The following is a 24,167-nucleotide window of genomic DNA, read 5'->3' as shown; positions in this document are numbered from 1 at the left end:
ACTTAGGTAAATGCTGAACTGTGGATAGTGAGTGTTGATTAACCTTTTCCAGATATTGATGGACAGTATGCAATGACTCGAGCTCAGAGGGTACGAGCTGCTATGTTCCCTGAGACATTAGATGAGGGCATGCAGATCCCATCTACACAGTTTGATGCTGCTCATCCCACTAATGTCCAGCGTTTGGCTGAACCATCACAGATGCTGAAACATGCAGTTGTAAACTTGATTAACTATCAAGATGATGCAGAACTTGCCACACGTGCAATCCCTGAACTGACAAAACTGCTAAATGATGAGGACCAGGTGAGCAATGACATGGCTAGCTTTTTAGTCTGCTTTGAAGTAAATGCTCAAGGGGAGTAGGTTCAGAATGTCTACCCAATACCAGGACTTGAAAACTAATGATGTTTCTAATTCCTGTATTATAGGTGGTGGTTAATAAGGCTGCAGTTATGGTCCATCAGCTTTCTAAAAAGGAAGCTTCCAGACACGCTATCATGCGTTCTCCTCAGATGGTGTCTGCTATTGTACGTACCATGCAGAATACAAATGATGTCGAAACAGCTCGTTGTACTGCTGGGACCTTGCATAACCTTTCCCATCATCGGGAGGGCTTGCTGGCCATCTTTAAGTCTGGAGGCATTCCTGCCCTGGTGAAAATGCTTGGGTAAGAAAACATTGTCAGAATACTTGAAGCTAAAAAGTAAAAGAGTATAGTCACAGTATTTCTGATCAGGCTTTTTTCTTCTTCCCAGTTCACCAGTGGATTCTGTGTTGTTTTATGCCATTACAACTCTCCACAACCTTTTATTACATCAAGAAGGAGCTAAAATGGCAGTGCGTTTAGCTGGCGGGCTGCAGAAAATGGTTGCCTTGCTCAACAAAACAAACGTTAAATTCTTGGCTATTACGACAGACTGCCTTCAAATTTTAGCATATGGCAACCAAGAAAGCAAGGTAAGAGAATTGTTCTTTATATGGTTTTCATGGAGCATCGGACACTTCCAGTGTCATGTCATTCCATGCAGTGTTCCTAACCTTTTTGGCACCAGGGATCAGTTTCGTGGAAAACAGTTTTTCCATGAATGGGTTGTGGGAATGGTTTCTGGATGACACTGTTCCACCTCAGATAGTCAGGCATTAGATTCTCATAGGGAGCGTGCAGCCTAGATCCCTCACATGTGCAGTCCACACTAGGGTTTCCACTCCTATGAGGCTCTCATGCTGCAGTTGATCTGACAGGAGGTAGAGCTCAAGCCAGGTAATGCTCGCTCACCTGCCACTTACCTCCTGCTGTGCAGCCCAGTTCATTTCTGTTCTTTTAAATGTTTGAGTTTCCATATGTAAAGCACTATGTGAAGTAGTAGGGATATCGTAGGCAAGCTTCTCTTCACACTTTTGTTCTTAGGTGGGATGTAGACGTTGGGAATAATAACCTAATATTTAATTCATGTAGTGGGAAGAAGTGGGGCTATGAGAGCACATAACACAAGTGAAACAGACTCTTTGAGGGTTCAAGGAGGTACCTCTTGGAGGAAGTGATAGTTGAGTTCAGTGTTCAAGGATGAGAAGGGATTCACTAGGTGAAGGTTAGGTGAGAAACAGCATTTTTGAAACGAAGGAAGGAGATGGAAAGTTTTGGGAATTTAAGAAATACAGTAAAGAGGAAGAAAGGTTTGACGTGAGGCTATTGAGATAGACTCAGCAGATCTCATAGGGCTTTGTACAGCATGTTTAAAAGCACAATGGGAAATTTCAGCAGAAGCATGAAATGATGAAATTTGTTTTTAGAAAATTGGGGCAGTGTTGAAAGGGAAGATACACAGGGAATGAAAGGACAAGAGTGAATGATCATTTTATGGTATCTCTTTTTAAGGTGCATATAATTAGGAAAATTAAAGGACCAAGTGATAAGGAGTTTTAGGTGCCAGTTCTGGTTCAGATTTTCAGTGAATCAGTTTTGATATAACTTTCATCTTAGGGCATTAATCTTGCCTACCAACATGGTTTCTAAATTTTTTTCTTCTGCTGTGATCAGTGTGGGAAGAAGGAAATTGGGCCAAAACTGATACATTCCTGGGAGGACTGGGATGTCTGAATTTGAGTGGAATGCTTTAAAAGGACAAGTTGGATAGGGCCCCAGTATGGGGGTCTGAGTGATGGGGTTCAGGAATACATTTAGGTCCAATGACAAGCTGGCTGAAATTCTTGTATAATAAAATATGTTGGTAGTATGGCTCTTCTCAGACATGTGATCAAGATTCCATGACTAACAAGATATGTATATATCTTTCTAGCTGATCATACTGGCTAGTGGTGGACCCCAAGCTTTAGTAAATATAATGAGGACCTATACTTATGAGAAACTACTGTGGACCACAAGCAGAGTGCTGAAGGTGCTATCCGTCTGCTCTAGTAATAAGCCAGCTATTGTAGAAGCTGGTAAGTATATGTATCTATTCTGAGTCTTGTGTACAGCATCTGCAGTTCTAATTAGATTACTTTTCTTAGGAAAAGGTGGTAGAACTTTAATGACTGAAAATAGATGGTCCTATTCATTTTGCAGCCAAGATTACATTCAAAGTACCTGTCATCTGGATTGTAGCTAAATATTTAAGGCTAGTTTAGGTAGAGTTCTTACTATCCATCAAAAATGATGGCATATATTTTGCTTAATAAAATTTGTTTGTAATTTCAGTTTTGAGTAAACCTAAGATTTGCTAACAGACCTGTGAATTTATAGGAGAAATGACAAATTCTAATATAGTACAGTTTTATGTAATAAAGTGATTGCTTTATTAGTAGATGCTCATGAACAGTGTTTTTGTTTTGTTTTAACTTTTAGGTACAGGGTAATGTGCAGGCTTGTTATATAGGTAAATTGCATGTCACAGGGGTTTGGTGTGCAGATTATTTTGTCACTCAGGCAGTAAGTATTGTACCCAATGGGTACTTTTTCAGTTCTTTACCTCCCATCCTTAAGTAGGCCCCAGTGTCTGTTGTTCCCTTCTTTATGCCCAGGTGTACTCAGTGTTTACCTCCCACTTATAAGTGAGAACATGCGGTATTTGGTTTTCTGTTCCTGTGTTAGTTTGCTTAGCATAATGGCCTCCAGCTCCATCTGTGTTGCTGTGGAAGACATCTTGGTCTTTTGTTATGGCTGTATATTATTCCATAGTATATATGTACCACATTTTCTTTATCCAGTCTACCATTGATGGGCATTTAGGTTAATTCCGTATCTTTGCTGTTGTGAATAATGCTGCAGTGAACATATGCGTGCATGTGTCTTTATGATAGAAGATTTCTTTTTCTTTGGGCATATACCTAGTAATAGGATTGCTGGGTTGAATGGTAATTGTGTCTTGAGTTTTTTGACAAATCACCAAATTGCTTTCCACAATGGCCGAACTAATTTACTTTCCCACCAGCAGGGTATAAGCATTCTCTTTTCTCAGCAACCTCACCAGCATCTGTCATTTTTTGATTTTTTATTAGTAGTCATTCTGACTGGTGTGAGACGGTATCTCGTGGCTTTGATTTGCATTTCTCTAATGATCAGTGATGTTGAGCTTTTCTTCCTATGATTCTTGGCCACTTGTAGGTCTTCTTTTGAAAAGTGTTCATGTCCTTTGCCCACTTTTTAATGGAGTTGTTTGTTCTTCGCTTGTTAAGTTTATTGTAAACTCTGGATATTAGACTTTTGTCAGATGCATAGTTTGCCAAAACTTTCTCCCATTCTGTAGGTTGTCTGTTTACTCTGTTGATTTCTTTTGCTGTGCAGAAGCTCTTTATACTGTCCCATTTGTCAGTTTTTGTTTTTGTTGCAGTTTCTCTTGGCATCTTCGTCATGAAATCTTTGACAGGTCTTATGTCCCGAATGGTATTTCTTAGGTTATCTTGCAGAGTTTTTATAGTTTTAAGTTTTATATTTAAGTCTTTAATCCATTTTGAGTTGATTTTTGTACATCATGTAAGGATGGGGTGCAGTTTCAATCTTGGATGTGGCTAGCCAGTTATCTTAGCACCATTTATTGAATAGAGAGTCATTTCCCCATTGCTTGTTTTTGTTGACTTCTTAGGTGTGCAGCCTTATTGCTGAGCTCACTATTCTGTTCTATTGGTCTGTGTGTCTGTTTTTATACCAGTACCATGCTGTGACTGTAACCTTTTATCAACAGTACAGCTTGAAGTTGGGTAAAGTGATTCCTCCAGTTTTGTTCTTATTGCCTAGGATTGCCTTGGTTATTCAGGCTCTTTTTTGGGTTCATGTGAATTTTTAAATTTTTTTTTTTTTTTTTTTTTTTTTTTAATTCTGTGAAGAATGCCATTGGTAGTTTGACAGGAATAGCATTGAATCTGTGAATTGCTTTGAGCAGTATGGCCATTTTAACAATATTGATTCTTCCTATCCATGAAATAGAATGTCTTTTCATTTGTTGGTGTCATCTCTGATTTCTTTGAGCAGAGTTTTGTAATTCTTACTGTAGAGATCTTTCACTTCCCTGGTTAGCTGTATTCCTAGGTATTTTATTCTTTTTGTGGCTTCTGTAAATGGGATTGCATTCTTGATTTGGCTTGCAGCTTGGATGTTGTTAGTGTATAGAAATGTTTCTGACTTCTGTACGTTGATTTTTATATCCTGAAACTTTGCTGAAGTTTATTGGATCAAGGAGCTTTTGGGCAGAAATTATGGGGTTTTCTAGGTATAGAATCATATTGTTTGCAAACAGATTTCCTATTTGTATGCATTTTCTTTCTCTTGCCTGATGATTATGATCAGTGTTTTGCCCTGATATTCTGTATTCTCAGTGAATAGATATCATCTAAGTATGAGAGACAATTTTTTTCTATTCTGAGTATTTTTAAGGAGGCAACTTGTATGTGGTACTTTGTATCTTGTGTATGTTGGCAATTGGGGAAAAGAATAGATGGTTTGTACTAGGGCCTCTTGGGGTGTGTGTGTCATGAAAATAATTACTCTTTAGCTACCTAGCATTTTTTCTCCTTTCAGTAACCCACCTAACAACATTTACCCAGAATTTCAAAGCAAGCTTCAAATCAGTATTGAAAGAGGGAAAAATATAAAGGCATTTAATGGAAGGAAATGTTGGGAGTAAAGTATAGGGCTGGCAACACTTATTTTTTCCCACTTAATTGAGAGTAATTTTACTTGGGATTTTATGAGAGAGAAAGACATTATGATTGCTCCAGGTAACTGCTGGCAGTGGAGCCGTAGGCTTGGGGATAGACAAATGTGGCTGAGTTCATACAGAATGAGGGGATGTAAATTCTGTCAGCTGTTCCAGCAGTAACCTGTAATGTAGGCTAAAAATACAGATTTTGAGATTTATTTAGTCAGAATCCCTGGAATGTTAATTTTTATATCAAGATCTTATAGTGTTTATTTGAAGTGACAGGGAGGTCTGTAGATAGCTGGACTTGTATGGAACCAGAAGCCTAGGAATCTTGTAAGTTCTTCCAGGTTATTCTTACATTCATTTGTTTATTCTGAACATAGCGTCTAATGTATTTTAAGAAATGGAATAGGCATGTGGTATACATTGGGTAATGCAACAGATAGGGTCCCTGTGCTTGTTCTTATAGTCTTGTGAAGGTGACAGAAGTATTTAAAAATATGTGATCATAAGTTAGAATGAGTGTTACGGGAGAAGTGAACAGCAAATAGTGATAAGAATTAATGGGGAGGGGAATTGTCTAATTAGATGAGAGGGAAAGGGTATCCTTGAAAAGGGGATGTTAAGTGGGACTGCAGGATGAGAAGGAACCTCTCTCTTGTCTGTATGAGAAGTGAGGGTTAAATGTTTTCCAAGTAGAGAAAAGGAACACCATGTGCTATGTCTTAGAACCAGGGGTATCCAGTCTTTTGGCTCCCCTGGGCCACATTGGAAGAAGAGTAATTGTCTTGGACTACACACCAAATACACTAATGATAGCTGATGAGCTAAAACAAAAAAAATTGCAAAAGAATCTCATAATGTTTTAAGAAAGTTTACGAATTTGTGTTGGGCTACATTCAGAGCTGTCCTGGGTCACGTGGCCCATGGGCTGCAGGTTGGACGAGCTTGCCTTAGAAGGAAAGAGATTGTGGAGATCTAGGTGCTGAAGAGAAGCTCTGTGTAAACAGAAGTTAGTAAGTAATGAGGTGTGGATGGCCTGGTATGAGGTTGAGGTTAGGTAAGCAGAGCCATAACATGCAGGACTTTCTAGGTTCCTATAAGGTGTTTACTATGGAGTTTATTCATGCTTTATTCCAACTTTGGAGCCATAGATACAGAATACTTGGGTCAGTTTGGAAGGCTAGGTGGGATCCAAATTCTAAACGGTTCCTCGGGGTTATACTAAAGTATTGTCTACTATCTTAAAAGGATGCCGAGACACTTTTGATGGTTGTCTGTCAATAGCAGAGCATCACAGTGGTGTGTTTAAAATACTAATAATAGCATCGTGTAGATTAACAGTTTGAATGACCAAAAGGTAGAACAGACTGCTGAGATGTTAGAGGCTTTTAGGAATGAAATAGTTTGGTTTTAGAACTGAATAGCTAAGGGCAAATGTCTGAGATGTCTGAAAGAATCACAGAATGTAATAATATATGAGCTAAGGGAGCAACCAAAAATGGTTTGTGGAGGGGACAATATTGGTACCATGAAGAGAAATGGAACCCTCAGAAGGCATCCTTAATTTTTGAACATAATAATTTAAGAAACTGAGTTAGGCCGGGCATGGTGGCTCATGCCTATAATCCCAGCACTTTGGGAGGCCGAGGCAGGTGGATCACCAGGTCAGTAGATCGAGACCATCCTGGCTAACGGTGAAACCTCGTCTCTACTAAAAATACAAAAAATTAGCTGTTTAGCCAGGCGTGGTGGTGGGCACCTATAGTCCCAGCTACTGGGGAGGCTGAGGCAGGAGAATGGCATGAACCCGGGAGGCGGAGCTTGCAGTGAGCTGAGATTGTGCCACTGCACTCCAGCCTAAGCGACACCATCTCAAAAAAAAAAAAAAAAACAAAAAACGAAGCTGACTTAAAGTGACTAAAAGGTCAGTAGGTAGCTGGAAATGTAAGGTACTAGAGAATGCAAGAGAGGCAGGCTAGAGATTTGGAAGTTTCCCTTTTAGTATATAGGGGTAAGGGCAGCAGGGAAGGGGAGGTAGAGATGCCACAGAGTCATCTGCATGGGACTTTTTTTACCCTAGAACTGCTGAAACAGAATGTGTGTGTTTTAAAGTCTCTGTAGGCCATTCTGATGGACATCTGGGGTTAAAATCCATTCTCTTAGAGTTAATAGTTATGTAAAGGGAAGGAATGAAGTCTTAATGAGGGGAAAGAAGGTAGTCATTTCACAAATACTGAGCATCCTGAGTATCAATCTTATGCAGATCATTCTGTTAGCAGCTGGAGCTACTATGAAAAAGGAACCCAATAGAGGTGATCTTTGTCTTGTGGGGAAAGTGGACTAACTTATACTATGAAGGAGAAGTGCAGAGTACCGTAAGAATTACAGCAAATAGACCTCATCTGAGGAAATAAAACAGACCTAAAAGATGAAGGAGACAAGGAAAAGTATCTCTTACTGCATTTAGAAGTGGTTTAAGTTGAAGATGGATGGGTGAAGTTAATCTAGTATGTGGGCATTGGGCTTCCATTTATACTCCTTTGCCAGAGTAAATGTCCCCCATTTAAGGGTCCTAAAGGATGGAAGGTTGTGAACCTTGGAACACATGTATTGCAGTCAGTGAATTGTATAAAGTCCCTGGCAGTAAAGTGTTTTCATGCTGTCTTTCTGGATTGTTCTTACCCCAGGAATTTACCTAGCTTCTTTAGGTCTTTAGTCAGATGTCACCTTCACAGTGAAGTGACCTAATTATCTACTTAAAATTGCAGCCCCACTCCATTGTTTTTCTCCATAGCCCTTTAATATCATCTGACATGCTGTATGGTTTTAGTTTATTGTATATTTTTTGTCTGCCTCTTCCAACTAGATCATAAGTTCTGAGGGTGTAGGAACTTTTGAATATTTTTGCTCACTGGTCTATCTCCAGCTCAGAGCAGGACCTGGTACTGAATAAATATTTTTGAAATGATTGAATGGATGAAAAGAAATTAATAAGAATATTACCGCCCGGCGTGGTGGCTCACGCCTGTAATCTCAGCGCTTAGGGAGGCCAAGGCAGGCGGATCACGAAGTCAGGGGATCGAGACCATCCTGGCTAACATGGTGAAACCCCGTCTCTACTAAAGAATATAAAAAATTAGCTGGGCGCCTGTAGTCCCAGTTGCTCGGGAGGCTGAGGCAGGAGAATGGCGTGAACCCGGGAGGCGGAGGTTGCAGTGAGCCGAGATTGTGCCACTGCACTCCAACGTGGGTGACAGAGCGAGACTCCATCTCAAAAAAAAAAAAAAAAGAATATTACCTAAGGGGATAGTGGAGATAACAAAGACTTCTTCGGCTTAGGAAAGGAACAGTAGCTATTTGAGAATTTGTCACTAGTGATGTGAACTGGCAAAAAGAGGGAAACTGAGCAACATTCTAGAAAATGAGAGGAAAACAAATGCTTAGGTGAAAGGAAGTAAACTCTGGAAATAAAGAAGGACACCTTCTAAGACTAGAAAATATATTTAGGATTGATAGGAACTTCTAGCTAATGACTAGGACCTTACATCCTTTTTAATTTTCTAGGTGGAATGCAAGCTTTAGGACTTCACCTGACAGATCCAAGTCAACGTCTTGTTCAGAACTGTCTTTGGACTCTCAGGAATCTTTCAGATGCTGCAACTAAACAGGTAAATTGAGTAAATTGACGCCATGGGAACAGAGTCAAGATGAGTATGTGCTTGTACTGACCATTTGTTTTTATCTTCATAGGAAGGGATGGAAGGTCTCCTTGGGACTCTTGTTCAGCTTCTGGGTTCAGATGATATAAATGTAGTCACCTGTGCAGCTGGAATTCTTTCTAACCTCACTTGCAATAATTATAAGAACAAGATGATGGTCTGCCAAGTGGGTGGTATAGAGGCTCTTGTGCGTACTGTCCTTCGGGCTGGTGACAGGGAGGACATCACTGAGCCTGCCATCTGTGCTCTTCGTCATTTGACCAGCCGACACCAAGAAGCAGAGATGGCCCAGAATGCAGTTCGCCTTCACTATGGACTACCAGTTGTGGTTAAGCTCTTACACCCACCATCCCACTGGCCTCTGATAAAGGTAAATTGTCAAAGTAGAATTTACCTTTGTTGCAGAATTGAAAATGAAGCATCCCTAGCCGTTGGATGGCTAAGCATAGTGATCAATAAATAGGAATTGTATTCCTTAGTAAGTAGGAAGTATGGCTGCAATAGGGGTAGGATTCTGAAATGTTTGTGTAGTCAGAACGACTTTTAGTTGTTCCCAATAGATTTAGTGTGGTGGGAATTTTAGGCTAAGAAAATGATTGTGTTGAGTTGTATGCCAATTCTTCCTTCTGTTTTTCAGGCTACTGTTGGACTGATTCGAAATCTTGCCCTTTGTCCAGCAAATCACGCACCTTTGCGTGAGCAGGGTGCCATTCCACGACTAGTTCAGTTGCTTGTTCGTGCACATCAGGATACCCAGCGCCGTACGTCCATGGGTGGGACACAGCAGCAATTTGTGGTGGGTAAATTCTTATAGTGATACCTGGCTGTCTAAAAGGAATGCATAGACCCAAAGGATCCTGAACTTCTTTGGTCATTTGTTCCCCCCGTCCCTTTTCCTGAAGAGCTGATGACAAAATATGACTGCAGAGAAGATAAGGCATAGTGTGGCCCCAGTGATATTTCCTTGGACACGTCCTTCACATGGTCAGTCTTACAAAGGTTGGGTTAGGCATTTCATGCAGTGTTCTCATTTAACTTACACAAAGGCCCACTTAGGAAGAGGTAGAGTCATAATTTGAGACCAAATCTGTGTAATTTCAGAGCTTCTTACCCTTGCCTCATCATGAATTTTGACAATAAATAATTAACGGTCCATTTTATTATCTTTTCTGTGAGTTAAACTTTTTTCATGGACCTAAGAATACAGTGTTGACATATTTCAAAAATAAGTAGTAGCATTTCTGTACTCTTAACCACAATAGTCTCAACCTGAAGCTTTGATACAAAGTTTGAGTCTTAAAAGTAGCTTCATTAAAAGTATAGTCTGAAGACACTTCTGATTTCTCAGACTTTACGACCTTATTTAATTAGGTTAGTTTAGAAAACAAAGATGGAGCCTACCAGCACAGATTTTAGGAATCTCATTTTGCTGGTTGCTTTGTGTATGTACTCATATTGGGGCTTTGGCTTGCTTCATTTATTACTGTTGGTATTGGCCCATCTCCATGAGGTGACTTAATAGAATGTTGAGGGAATCTTTTATTTTAAATCTCTTTTCTAGGAAAAAAGGAGTTTTTGTGTCCTTGCAAGAATCAAATTATTTATAAAAGCTGCTAAATGTAGCAGAATCATAACCCCTTTTAAAACTCAAATCCAGAAACAGGAGAAACAGATGGTACTTACATATTGCAAAAGCTAACTTCTCCTATACATGAGGCTGTCAGCTGAATAGTCTTGGAAGAGTGAGGAGTGGATTTTTCTGCTGGCAACTCAGTTAGTTTTAGCAGTTGGTGCTAAAACTTGGCAAAGTTTTCACCAAATACATGGAAGATGTACAAAAATAGAGGGGGCATGTAAAGGAAAAACGTTGACATAGACTGAGCATTACTTTCTCGTCTTCTCTCTTTATATAGCTTTTACCCAGAATGATTGGTGCCCTTACTGTAGGAAAGTTGTCTTTGGGATTCAGTGCTATGTGGAAGCTCTGTTGCACTGTGTATGGGGGAGGGGTGCTGCCTTGAATTAGTGCTGCCAGGAGGCCTCTTTTCAGTGACATTCAAGTTAATGGAATCCTCCTTCATTCCCGAACTAATTGCAAGTTATGGGGAACTTCGGGTATATAATGTAAATAATTATAGTCTAATAATTGTTCCTCAGAATGCAAAGTCTTTCAAGTACAGCAGCTTTACAGAGGAGAATGCCCTATTTGTTAACCATGTTTCTTTTGGCAGGAGGGGGTCCGCATGGAAGAAATAGTTGAAGGTTGTACTGGAGCCCTTCACATCCTAGCTCGGGATGTTCACAACCGAATTGTAATCAGAGGACTAAATACCATTCCATTGTTTGTGCAGGTATGTTGCTTTTAAGTGAAGTGTTCTAGGTTTTATGTCCCTAAAATTTCCAGATTGTAATGACTAATAAAATTTCAGAAAATTAGGGACCATAATAGGGGCACCAACATTTAATTTTATGAAAATTCCCTTCATTTTTTTGGTCAGTAGGAGAAACATTGAGACTCGAGAAGAGGGAGGAGATTTCACATTTCACTTTTATGGGTGCCTAGTTTTAGAGGGGAGAGCTGACCTGGGCTGCCAGAGGCGGGGCATAGGCCCCCAACCAATTCTGGATTTTCCAAATCTTAGATCAGTTAGAGTTGCCTCTGAAGAAAGAGTTTATAGCTAAAAAGTATTCTGGAAATCCAATGCTCCAGAGTATGAAACACCCTAGGACATAAAATTCAGAGAGTATTATTTACTACAGTGTGAATGCCTCTTGCACTCTGAATTCGGAATGTTTGCACCACAGTGGGGGGCTTGCCATGTTTTAGCTTTAGATTTAATTAGGTTTTGTTTGTGTTTTCTCCCTAGCTGCTTTATTCTCCCATTGAAAACATCCAAAGAGTAGCTGCAGGGGTCCTCTGTGAACTTGCTCAGGACAAGGAAGCTGCAGAAGCTATTGAAGCTGAGGGAGCCACAGCTCCTCTGACAGAGTTACTTCACTCTAGGAATGAAGGTGTGGGTAAGTAAAAAGGAACCAAAGCCTTTAGCAGATGTGTACATTGAAGTCTCAGTTTTTCCTCAAGGGCCTTTTTTTCCTTGTCTCTTAGCGACGTATGCAGCTGCTGTTTTGTTCCGAATGTCTGAGGATAAGCCACAAGATTACAAGAAACGGCTTTCAGTTGAGCTGACCAGCTCTCTCTTCAGAACGGAGCCAATGGCTTGGAATGAGGTAGGGAAATGTGAGCAGTTATTTATCTGGTAGTTTCTAGAGCGGGTAAGGCAGCTCGTTCTTTCCTCTCGAAACACTTAGTACCCGTTCATTTGCATTGATGTTTCCCTGGCTTGAGTATTTCTTCTTTATGCTGTCCAGCAATTGCCCTAAGGAAGAACTATAACACAAACTTTAAAGAACCTGTTCAGAATCATTACAAATAAGTTGTGCTATTTAAAATTATAATTCATAAGGGAGAACGATGAAAAATGTTACCAGATTAAAGATGAATTTTCAAAAGGATGTAAGGAAAGAGGCAGTGTCAAACACTGTTAGAGGACAGTTTGTCAGTAGTTTTTACTAAACTTTAATAAAACTTTTCTATTTGAATTTCTGCTGTGAATTTGCCTTCAGTATTTGTCCTCAGTACAGGTGTCCTTTGAAACATTGTTTCTAATAAAACTAGAACCACCCTGGAAGTTTATTTTATCCACTCTGTAGTGATCACTGATGGTACACAGTCATACAGTGGATTATATATTTGTTGAGTGAATGGAAAGAGAGATTATTAGGTTTAAAACGATGCAGCTCTTGAGGCCAGGAGTTCAAGATCAGCCTGGGCAACATAGTGAAACCCCATCTCTACAAAAAAATTTAAAAATTAGCTGGGCATGGGGATGGATGCCTATAGTCCTAGCTACTGGGGAGGCTGGGACAAGAGGATTGCTTGAACCCAGGAGTTAACAGACTGCACTCAGCAACAGAGCCAGACTCCAACTCAAAAAAAAAATAAAGCAGAGCAAATTACCAGTGAGTAGTGTGTTACTTGAGTTTTTAATAGGCATCTTATTAACATGTTCTAACTTGAGCCCTTAACTTTCTCCACCTACCCCCTTCCACAAACCTGTTTTGACTGTCTTCTCTGTCTTGATGTCAGCTTTGTCTGTCCAGCTGCTCAGGCTAAAACTTTTCTTTCATACAACACATCCTGTCAGCAGCTCCTGTTTGGGGGTAGGCATTTTGCCTGTTTTTTTTTTTTTTTTTTTTTTTTTTTTAACTGCTATATCTCTAGCACGTAGAACAGTGTCTGGCAGCACATAGTCGGTGCTTAATATGTATTTGTTGAAAGATCAAGTCAGTGAATATTTTTAATGTGAGGTGCAAAGAGAAAAAAAATGTATCTTTGAGGGGTGGAGTTTTGAAGAACTTGCATTTTCTAAGTATTTGTGTAATGTTGGAGTTACTTGTTTCCTTTGTAATCTGAAAGTATGCTTTAAAAAAATTAGTGTACTTTTAAGTTGAGAATTTTCATTTTGCTTTTTATTCTTTCTTGCCTTGTGCCTGTTTATCTAGACTGCGGATCTTGGACTTGATATTGGTGCCCAGGGAGAACCCCTTGGATATCGCCAGGATGGTATGCGTCTCATATTTCTCGATTAACTCCAGATCAAGCTAAAGTTCTAAAACTTGATCAGAAGAGCTGGTTTGCTCATCTGGGAAACTAGTGTTGGCAGAAAAGTAATGGCTTCAATTAAAAGCAGTTCTTTCCTTTTTTTTTTTTTTTTTTTGAGACGGAGTCTCGCTCTATCCCTCGGGCTGGAGTGCAGTGGCCGGATCTCAGCTCACTGCAAGCTCCGCCTCCCGGGTTTACGCCATTCTCCTGCCTCAGCCTCCAAGTAGCTGGGACGACAGGCGCCCGCCACTTTGCCCGGCTAGTTTTTTGTATTTTTAGTAGAGACGGGGTTTCACCGTGTTAGCCAGGATGGTCTCGAACTCCTGACCTCGTGATCCGCCCGTCTCGGCCTCCCAAAGTGCTGGGATTACAGGCTTGAGCCACCGCGTCCGGCCTAAAAGCAGTTCTTAAATTCCAGTCAGCAACAGCATCTTTAATGGAGCACAGGGAATTCAGAGCCACACGATGAATAGCAGTAGGATTACACCACCAACAAATACATGCTACTACTAGGCCTCTGCAGTGTAGGATGTAACAGTTTACCTGGCTTTTTATTCTCTTTTTGGCCAGAGGACTCATAATACCTTTTGTCTACAAGCTGCCCAAGGAAGACAGGAAAACTCCTGTCTCTAGGCTCAGATCTGGGGCGGGTTTTACATAGTTGCATTTTCAGGGTTTTCTTGAAAAGCTAATTCAAGTCTGGGTAGTGAACATAGAGGATGGGGTAGACCACTAACAGTTATAACTGTCTTACATTTATAACCTCATCTGCTTCTACCTAATTACGAAACCACTAAAGCGCGGATTCTTACTGTGACAAATAACATGTCAACCCTAAGATAAAATATGTTGAGGTTTCATTGAAATAGTGCCTTAACTTTCCTTAATACTTTTGTTGGTGTCACTTGGACTTTTTGTCAAGATAGATTACACCTGCCAGACCTCATTATTGTCTTAATCTTCCTTCCCATGGGTTCTCATTGCCTAGGTGGTCACACAGTAGATTCCTGCTTCTCCTTGGGAACCCCAAGTCTCTGACAGGGGTAAATGCAGTGTGTTCAGGGTTAGACTAATGATGTGACTAGGCCCTGCTGGTGTGCCTCTCTGATGGAAACAGACGTTATTTGTGTAGTCTCATGGGTGGTTTGGCACTGAGTGATTACTTGGCTAAAGAAAGCTAGAAGTTGAAGAGGCTAGAAAGCATTGTTTTCTGACAAGTTTGCTGCTGAACTTTGGATGCCCTAACCTCAGTGTTAACGTCTATGTCTGTTTCTCTCCTCTGTCTTTTGCCTTCCTTCTTGCCTATTTTGTTGACACCCTGACTCTTCTAGATCCTAGCTATCGTTCTTTTCACTCTGGTGGATATGGCCAGGATGCCTTGGGTATGGACCCCATGATGGAACATGAGATGGGTGGCCACCACCCTGGTGCTGACTATCCAGTTGATGGGCTGCCAGATCTGGGGCATGCCCAGGACCTCATGGATGGGCTGCCTCCAGGTGATAGCAATCAGCTGGCCTGGTTTGATACTGACCTGTAAATCATCCTTTAGGTAAGAAGTTTTAAAAAGCCAGTTTGGGTAAAATACTTTTACTCTGCCTACAGAACTTCAGAAAGACTTGGTTGGTAGGGTGGGAGTGGTTTAGGCTATTTGTAAATCTGCCACAAAAACAGGTATATACTTTGAAAGGAGATGTCTTGGAACATCGGAATGTTCTCAGATTTCTGGTTGTTATGTGATCATGTGTGGAAGTTATTAACTTTAATGTTTTTTGCCACAGCTTTTGCAACTTAATACTCAAATGAGTAACATTTGCTGTTTTAAACATTAATAGCAGCCTTTCTCTCTTTATACAGCTGTATTGTCTGAACTTGCATTGTGATTGGCCTGTAGAGTTGCTGAGAGGGCTCGAGGGGTGGGCTGGTATCTCAGAAAGTGCCTGACACACTAACCAAGCTGAGTTTCCTATGGGAACAATTGAAGTAAACTTTTTGTTCTGGTCCTTTTTGGTCGAGGAGTAACAATACAAATGGATTTTGGGAGTGACTCAAGAAGTGAAGAATGCACAAGAATGGATCACAAGATGGAATTTATCAAACCCTAGCCTTGCTTGTTAAATTTTTTTTTTTTTTTTAAATATCTGTAATGGTACTGACTTTGCTTGCTTTGAAGTAGTTCTTTTTTTTTTTTTTTTTTTTTTTTTTTTTTTGCAGTAACTGTTAGTTTAAGTCTCTCGTAGTGTTAAGTTATAGTGAATACTGCTACAGCAATTTCTAATTTTTAAGAATTGAGTAATGGTGTAGAACACTAATTCATAATCACTCTAATAATTGTAATCTGAATAAAGTGTAACATTGTGTAGCCTTTTTGTATAAAATAGACAAATAGAAAATGGTCCAATTAGTTTCCTTTTTAATATGCTTAAAATAAGCAGGTGGATCTATTTCATGTTTTTGATCAAAAACTTTATTTGGGATATGTATGGGTAGGGTAAATCAGTAAGAGGTGTTATTTGGAACCTTGTTTTGGACAGTTTACCAGTTGCCTTTTATCCCAAAGTTGTTGTAACCTGCTGTGATACAATGCTTCAAGAGAAAATGCGGTTATAAAAAATGGTTCAGAATTAAACTTTTAATTCATTCGATTGTGTCGCTCTTTTTTTTTCTTGTCATTAAATGGTTTGTGAGGGTGGTAAGTTTATCCCACTCAGCTTTATACTGAGGAAGATACATAGTGAAGTAATTTGTTGTAGCGATAGAGAAGGCCTTACTTCTCTAGATGCAATTTGCCAAGTTTCTTTAGCATTTGGCCCTGGGTTACATTGCACCCCCAAAAAAGTGTTTGTTTCAGCCTTGCACATTGTGATTAGTTCTGGGCTTTTGTGGGAGAAAGCCAAGCAGACTATCTATCTCTACCCCAATCTATCTCTCAGATGGTTTGATTCCATTAAGGTAATATTAACTACCTGGATTTGGATTTGAATCACCTTCACAGAAGTGTGACTCATTGGGAGAGGGGAATTCCTTCAACAACTCTACTTTGAACTAATAATTAAATAGGTTTAAGTGTTGATGTGTATCTGAACATAATCAGAACCAGAATGAGCTTTCCACACTATCTGCCAGATGATCCTGTCATCCTGGTGGTAGGTCTGACAAGCTTAGTTCATCTCTTCAGGTAGACCTGTTAAGACTTGTTTTGGTCTTATAAAAAGAAGTGAAAGTGTTTTGTCTTTAGGGAGAGCTGTTTCTGATTTACTGTTTTTATTATTTTGATGATAGTGACAATTATGAGAAAAACATACATTCAGTTCTTTCTTTTTCATTAAAAATCAGCTTCATCTGGGGAGGCCTTTTTGTGAATGCCCTTGCTTTGCAAAAATAAATTCTTCATTGTGGTCCAAAATGTAATAATTAGGGTTTGAAAAGAAACATTCACATAGCTGATGAGGTGGTAGGTCTCAGGTTCTGTCTCATGTGTGATAAACCAAACCAGCCAGTATTTCAAGAAGCCTAGGGCTATTGGTAGGTTAACACTGTGAAGATCTTCAGTGAATTCAGCTTTCAACATAAAGAGCCACCGCAGGGTGTTTCATTTACAGAACTTTTTAAAACCAGAAAACATTTTCAGAGCTTTGCTAATTCATTGTATTTTTGAAGTTGTTTAAAAACTTTTAATGTGAGAGTTAATCCAGTTCAGCAAGGTGATTCTGGAAATACCAAGGGTGAATAATAGCCAAGACGCTTAGGAAAAATAGGAGTATTTGCTCTAGCAGCTGTCAAGGCCTAACTAATATAAAGCTGAAGTTAGTTAACCCTGACGGGAATAGGGATATAAACACAGATTAATACATTAACACAGAATAACAGGCATTTGAAGACTCTTCAGAGACAGCGTTGGAGATCAGTGTGGGAGGAGAGTGACTTTTTCATAAAGGTGTGAAACAGCCAATGGAATAAAAAATACAGAAAAACACCCATGACCCAACAAAATATCAAGATTTTAAATAAAGGCAGTATTACTGATGGATTGATCGTTTCTTTTGCCTCAAGCGTCAGTAAGGCTTGGTGGGCCACAATGTTGACAGTCTATCCATCCTGGACGCCCATGTGTCCAACAATCTCTGTTCACACAAGAGACGACTGGAGTGAAAAACTACAGCTTCGGTGATGTGGGTATCAGTATAGTATGCGTATATTACACGTAATACTGAACAAAAGTCACAGATGCATGCTTTAGAACTCCATTGATCTTCATTGGTTCAAAAAAGGGATAAGCTATTTTAAGGAAAATATCCGTGGATGGAGCGAGGAGATGATTAGCTGACTAGAAATCGGAATAATGGTTACCTGGAGAGGGAGGTGCACCGGATGCTAGCAGGCAAGGTGCCTAACCTTTCCTGTAAATGGTGGTGAAGAAAGTGAGGTCAAGTTTTCATACCAGAAATAGTGGTGGGGAGGAAAAGGCCTAAATGAAATGCTGCCCACTTGCATTTTTGGGTACAGGAGGTGAAAATGACAAAGTGAACATGGCCGTTGAGAAGACAAGGGCTTTCCAGTGTAAGTTTTCTTTTTTCAGGTGTGCTGTAGTTAATGAGACAGCCTTGAGAGTTAAGACATTTGATCCACCATTGAACCAAAGGAGGAAGCTTTTCTGTGTTGGGGCAGATCTTACAGACATGAAGCTTTGAAATCTGATGATCTGAAGCCTTAATAATGAAAGTTCTTAAGATAAATACACTCTAACTCTTGGTTGCTATAATAAAAAGATGTGAATTGTGCTGTTTTGTTTATAAAGCAAAGAATGCTAAATTGATCTGCAGTTCTATTAAGTGAGAACCTGTCTTTCCTTGCCTTGAGCAGATCACCCACCGAAGTGAAATTACGGTATCACGGCCTCCTCTGTGGAATTTTGTATAGTATCCATTCCACCACTTCAGACTCCAGTAAACGTAGAAGGAAGTGACAAGTTTCAGAGTTCAGGCTGTGGGGGAAGGTCATAACAGGTATAGGGGTATGCAGGAAGGCAAAGGAGAAACTCCACCCCTATGTATTTCCGAGGTAGGTTTGGGCACGAATAGGGAAAGGTCTGTGTGTCCATAAACGTAATTTCCATGTTAGGTACGACTGAGAGCCACTCTGTGACAAAGCAGTTCTATTCAGAATTTGAGGTATACTCCCAAGTATGTACGAGGAATTCATTGCAGCACTATCAGAGAGAGCAACCCAAATAGCTATCAAAAGGGAAACCTAACTAGTTAAGCAAATTTCGATGCATCTATTAGGTGGACCACTCTGCAGTCAAAAGGGGGGAAAAAACGGCACATAAAGCTGTGTTTTGGTATAAAACAGTCTTCAAAATACATTATTAGGAGAAAAAGCAAGGAACAGAGTTGACAGCTGCTCACATATGGGTAAAAAGGGGTGGGTGCAGAATCTGTGAAGACATGCATAGACCATCCCTGGATGCACACAAAGACCCTGGTGGCAATGGACACCTTGGAGGAGGAGATAGGGAGAGGACTAACAGCGTGTGAGGGCGAGACTGCTGTTTATCTTTTGGGTGTTTTCACCAGGCTTCATTGGTGCCAGGCTTCTGGATTGGATATTACCATTCAAATGTAATCATTAAAACCCTTAATGCATTTGTCCACCGCCTCAACATCAAGCCTCTGATGGGAGAGGCCAGAGGCTGGACTTTAAGGGCCAGTTTAAAGCTCCTCATTCTAGGCCCAGCTTCTTGCTCCCACACACCACTTCTCAACTGCACTGAAGCCTGAGGCCAAGACTGCCTAGCTTTGCCTGGTCTCCCCCAACCCCACTCCAGACAGCTCTCCCAGGAGGCCAGGCCTCTTGTAGCTTTCTTGTAGCCATACCACTTGCTACCGTAGCCCCTGTATGTATACGATTATATTCTACGTTGCATTTTTCTGTTGCCGGGGAAAGAAAAAGGGCATCTTGCTTCAGGTGGAGACAGGAGAGACCTGGTGAGGGAGATTCCTCTCATATCACCTTGTACAAGAGCCTTAGCCACCAGAGCCCCCATTTTCTCAACTATAGCACAGGGATGATGCCTGCCCTGTGTTCACAGAACCGACCTGAGAACCTCATTAGCTAATAGGAGAAACTTGAAAAGATAAACTGCAAAGAATCATAAGAGTAAATTGTTGCTGCATTCCACCGACTCAAGTGCCACGAGTGATTATCAGCACCTTTCGGGGCACCTGTGACCACAGTTACCCCAAATGGTGCTTCACAGAGGGACAGCTTAATGGGGATGCACACTCGGCTGTAAGCTAAGGCAAGGTCTTGGAACTTAGGGCTTGCTGTTAGTGGAGAGAGAGGTATAGTCCTGTGTGCAGCCACTCACCTGAGCCTCCTCTGTGCACTATTGCTTGTCACCTCCTTCGCCTCTCACCTCTGTGACTTCAGTGACACCATTTATCCCTGAAGACAGCCAGTGGATTGTAGCTAATGAGCAAATAGCTGACGCTTGGGGATGGAGGGAAGGAGAGGGCTAGGAGGGGTGGGCCCCTTGCCACTGCCAGAATCCTAAGAGCTGAGGGGTCAGCTCTGCTCTCAGAATGGAGCCACTTAGGCATGCCAAATACTAAGGTACAGGCCTGGGGAGGGCAGGGAAGGGTTACTACTACAAGCTGCCCTCTGCCCAACCAGGCTGCTCATATCCCCTACCTCTGAACTCAAAGGGACCTAGGCTGCTGCTTTCCATAGGCACCTTTCTTCCAGGACACAGCCTCACCAGGGTACAAGGCTTGGCATGGACTAACTTTAGTGACCCGGCACGTTTGGCAGGGCAGTGAGCTCTGCTTGGGACCATCATCTCCTTGTCCCTGCTGATCCAGATAAGCTTTTCCCCAGATAGGCAACACTGGGGCCCAGGGCCAGGAGTGGTCCACTGAACAAAATGGCTCTGGAATAGTAAGAGTTTCCTCTTCTCTGTCAAACAGCAAAGGCTCCTCCTCGCTCAAGTGAAAAGGGGAAAAGGAAGAAGAATCTTCCACTGCTCTGAACTACCTTGACAGGACTCCAGACCCAGAACCCCACGGGCGTTCCCCCACCTAAGAACTAAAGGGAGATGGCAAAGAAAACAAACCTGAACCTGTTCCTGTATCCAGCAGGCAAAGCCACTAGAGCTGAGAACCAAGCCTCTGGCTGCTCCATCAAGTACTCCCCACTCACTCCCAGAAATGCAGGCAAAACCAGCCAGGCCAGGGCCACATGGGCACACACAGCTGGTGATGAGCACACCGCCCAGGAGGACTTAAATCGTGAAGCCTCCCCACCATGGGCAGTGAGTAGGCTATGCGAGGTCCAATGAAGCTGCCTGTTCCTGGGTCACGCTCTTCGAGGGCACACTCTCATATCCCAATCAGTCACAGCCCAAGCTTTGTGCACCCCATTAGGGGATGAACACAGGGTATGGAGTCAGAGTCCTGGGTTCAGCCAAGCTGTGGGGCCTTGGGCAAGTGAAAACGGCTCCTCTGAGTCTGTCTTCTCATCAATGAAATGAAACTAAGGCGGCTTGCTTTGCAGGTTGTGGTGGGGATTACATAAGGTAATTGACATTCCCTTTGGTGCAGTGGTGCAGAGAACTGTTTTCATTGTAAAGCCATGAAACCATATCTGAACTATAACACAGGGATGATGTCTGCCCTGTGTTCACAGAACTGACCCGAGAACCTCATTAAGTAATGAGGTGCTGATGAGGATGCTTCTGGCTGGGCTGCAATGAAATGCTTTACAATGAAAACAACAGTTCTGTGCACAGCTGCATCAAAGGTAATGTCAAATGGAAACTGTCAAACTACCCAGATTACTGTGTCAGAGGGGCTGTTGATGACAGCATGACCAGCTTCCTGAGATGCAGTAGATGGGGCCAACTGTGGGCCAACATGGCCACTGCCTGGGACAGAATCCATCTGGGCAGTGTTAGAAGGCAAATCCCCTAAGCAGCAGCACCAGAGCACTGGAGCTGGGAAAAGGGTTGGCAGCCACTGATTCAGTGTAGCCTTTTCATTTTGCAGATGGGGAAAATGAGGCCCCAGAAAGGCCAAGGCATTACCTCAACATACCCATCTGGTCAGAGCTGCCCAGGGCCCACCCCTACCTACCCAGTCCAGATTCAGGAGTAAGCCTGCCCAGTACAGCAGTCCCAACGTACTTCCACAGTATCCACCAAATACTGCCATGGGCTTGACTGACTCTTACGTAGGAGGTTCTAAGGCATATGTGAGAGGGAACATGAGGCAGATACGGGATCAAGTGGCAGAAGTTGGGGGAAATGATTGTACCCTGATGCCATCATCCCATCTAGATGGGAAAACCTTCAAGGAAGCCAGTGTTCTTGAGCATTTTGCATTCCTTTAGGCAAACTTTTCACTATCTGTGCTGGTCAGTGAGTCTTACCTAGGCCTCCCCAGGATTCTTGGGATCAGTTTGCTCCTGAAATGAACAAAAGCCAGGCATGTAAAAGGGGAGAAGACAAGAGGCTCAGAGATTAGCTTCCAAAGGCTTACTCTGGAGCTGTGGCTGGGAGAGCATTCCTGCCTGGTCCGCCCTTCTGCTCTTCCCTGAGGAGAGGAGAGATGCTCACAGATGCTGGCAGGCTGAGGACTGTGCTTCGCATCCACTGCTTTACTACCACAGGCAGTGCTAACCTTAGCCCACCTGGCCCACACAGAGAGGGAAAGGACATTTCTGAGAACAGCTAACAAACCTGGGCTTCCCAGATGCATTCCACAGGAACCGAGGAAGTCCATTCTGAGTCAGTTTTCTAGGCCCTGGGGTTAGTGAGCACTTGGGCCACCAGGTTCTGGGTTCAGCTGACTTTATTAGGTCCAAATACAGCTGTGAGGGGACGTGGCAAAGGTGTCTGGGAGCGGACCTCGCTTGTGCATCCGAGGGCTGGGGTCACAGGGTGGGCTTGTGCGAAGCACTTTCTTGCCTAGTGTCCAACAGCTTGGAGGATTTCCAGGGCCAAGGGAGCCACCACGCTGTCAGCAAATGAACTGTAAGAGAAACCAAAGTAGGTACACTTAATAGGCATCTTTAAGGTAAAATGCCCACCCCCCCTTCAAAGGGGCCAGTCTCTTTTGTACCCGAGTATCTGATGGACCAGCTGCAGCATCCTCTTGGAAAGCAGAAGCAGGAAAGCCTGGCCCACAGTCCTGGTGGGGTTCAGAATTGGCCATGCCAGCACCCCTGAGCTATTTCTGAGCTCCCAGCCCCAGCCACCAGTCACTATCTGAGCCACCACTGCCAGAAACACTGCCACTGAGCTGTAGGCAGCCAGACTCTACCAGGCCTGGGGTCCTCAGTGGGCCTGCCTGGCTCCTGCCTGGAGCTGACTCATGTGTCCCAGACCCACTCCACACACTGACCCTCCCTGCTCCGTTGCCCTTTCCAGCCAATCAGCCAGGAGCTTTCTTACTCTTAGAGGTGTGAATGTGCAATTAAGAGCTTAAAATGGGAACTTTGTTACTGGAGCAAATTGTTTGAGACACATTTAAACCTATGTTTAACAACTGTTAGCAAAGAAAAGACTGAAACCAGTGACCCTTGAAGTGTAAAATTAGCTCGTGGCACACTCTTGACTGCACAGAAATAGAGCTGGTACCAAATAAATGGGTGGGGGCGCTGCATAAAAGATGTGGGTGGCAGTGGGATGGGGCTGTGACCAGGAGACCGTGCCATGCATTCCTGCTCTGCGCATCAAAGCGCCTGTGTGACGGAAGGAATGCATTTGAACTTGGCCCGCCCCTGGCTGAGTCTAGGCTAGACTAGTGGGGCCATGCTGCCCACCCGCACACAGCAGGCCCAGTGAGGCTGGAAAGGACAGAAACTACTGGCAGAGCAGCATCGGAACTGAGAATGCCATCCACTCATTCTTGGTTGACAAGAAAACCCTTTCCGGTTAGGCCATCCGAACAAAGTCCAAACGAGAACTCTGCCGGAGCAACTTCCCTGCCCAACACAAGATCTGTCTGGTGTAGACATTTTAGATGCTGGAGTACTGGGTGTGAATACAGGACAGACCACCAGCCTCATGGACCACTGAACCTTGTTTTGACACATTTGGTCCAAATTTGGGTCCAGCATGAGGATGTGCTATTTTTGGCTAAAAGGCAGTTGTAGGTCCCTGCTATGAGGAGTCCCATAGCGCAGGTGCCTCGAGCAAAGGGGCCCTCCAGAGCTGTCTGTCAAACTCCACTCCTCTGTGGCTTTCTCTGTGCCCTCAGCATAAATCTGTGTAGCTGGCTTCATAATGGCATTTTGCACAAGGTCAGGATCCGATGGCACGTGCTCCTCAAAACGGTCTTACAGGAGGCTTATAGGCCAGTCCAGGGAGTCACTGTTTACACCTTACATGGCAGGGGCTCAGCAGGGTGTGAAGGGGCTTCTTGCAGCGAAGTCAGTCTCTGTCTCTCCTGCCCCTCACCTTACAGAAAACCGTGAATAAGAACTTACTTCTATGGTTTATGCTGAAGACAAAAGGCGTAGGGTTAGGCTAAAAAGGATGGTATCCTCCCCTCTCACCTATCCAGGATTAAATGCACAAGGCTGATTGGAATCGAGCCTTCTCTGCAAATTCACCTTCTCAGCAATGCTTCAGCCACTTAT

The 24,167-nt window shown here is 42.5% G+C and overlaps 2 protein-coding genes across 6 annotated transcripts in view; one reads left to right on the top strand and one right to left on the bottom strand.

The window, feature by feature from the left end:
• Window positions 1-16,171, top strand: part of CTNNB1 (catenin beta 1) — a 41,904-nt gene extending 25,733 nt beyond the window's left edge. Inside the window, exons 4-16 of one of the 3 annotated variants that reach the window (XM_023231714.2) lie at window positions 53-306; window positions 432-670; window positions 759-960; window positions 2,301-2,445; window positions 8,709-8,812; window positions 8,895-9,233; window positions 9,501-9,659; window positions 11,095-11,214; window positions 11,731-11,881; window positions 11,970-12,091; window positions 13,427-13,487; window positions 14,858-15,078; window positions 15,543-16,169. In XM_023231714.2, coding sequence (XP_023087482.1) covers window positions 53-306; window positions 432-670; window positions 759-960; window positions 2,301-2,445; window positions 8,709-8,812; window positions 8,895-9,233; window positions 9,501-9,659; window positions 11,095-11,214; window positions 11,731-11,881; window positions 11,970-12,091; window positions 13,427-13,487; window positions 14,858-15,066 — 2,105 coding nt within the window. In that variant the 3' untranslated portion in view covers window positions 15,067-15,078; window positions 15,543-16,169. Of the gene's footprint in view, window positions 1-52; window positions 307-431; window positions 671-758; window positions 961-2,300; window positions 2,446-8,708; window positions 8,813-8,894; window positions 9,234-9,500; window positions 9,660-11,094; window positions 11,215-11,730; window positions 11,882-11,969; window positions 12,092-13,426; window positions 13,488-14,857 lie in introns of all 3 variants that reach the window. The other 2 variants (XM_023231713.2, XM_023231712.2) reach the window with 2 other exon arrangements.
• ULK4 (unc-51 like kinase 4) overlaps window positions 15,663-24,167 on the bottom strand; it is a 711,191-nt gene continuing 702,686 nt past the window's right edge. For all 3 annotated transcript variants that reach the window (XM_023231716.3, XM_026454879.1, XM_026454878.1), the window contains one exon: window positions 15,663-22,555. In XM_023231716.3, coding sequence (XP_023087484.1) covers window positions 22,492-22,555 — 64 coding nt within the window. In that variant the 3' untranslated portion in view covers window positions 15,663-22,491. The remainder of the gene's footprint in view (window positions 22,556-24,167) is intronic.

Source organism: Piliocolobus tephrosceles, chromosome 2 (genome assembly GCF_002776525.5).
Source record: "Piliocolobus tephrosceles isolate RC106 chromosome 2, ASM277652v3, whole genome shotgun sequence".
Taxonomy (NCBI): domain Eukaryota; kingdom Metazoa; phylum Chordata; class Mammalia; order Primates; family Cercopithecidae; genus Piliocolobus; species Piliocolobus tephrosceles.
This window is presented reverse-complemented; position numbering and strand designations above follow the sequence as displayed.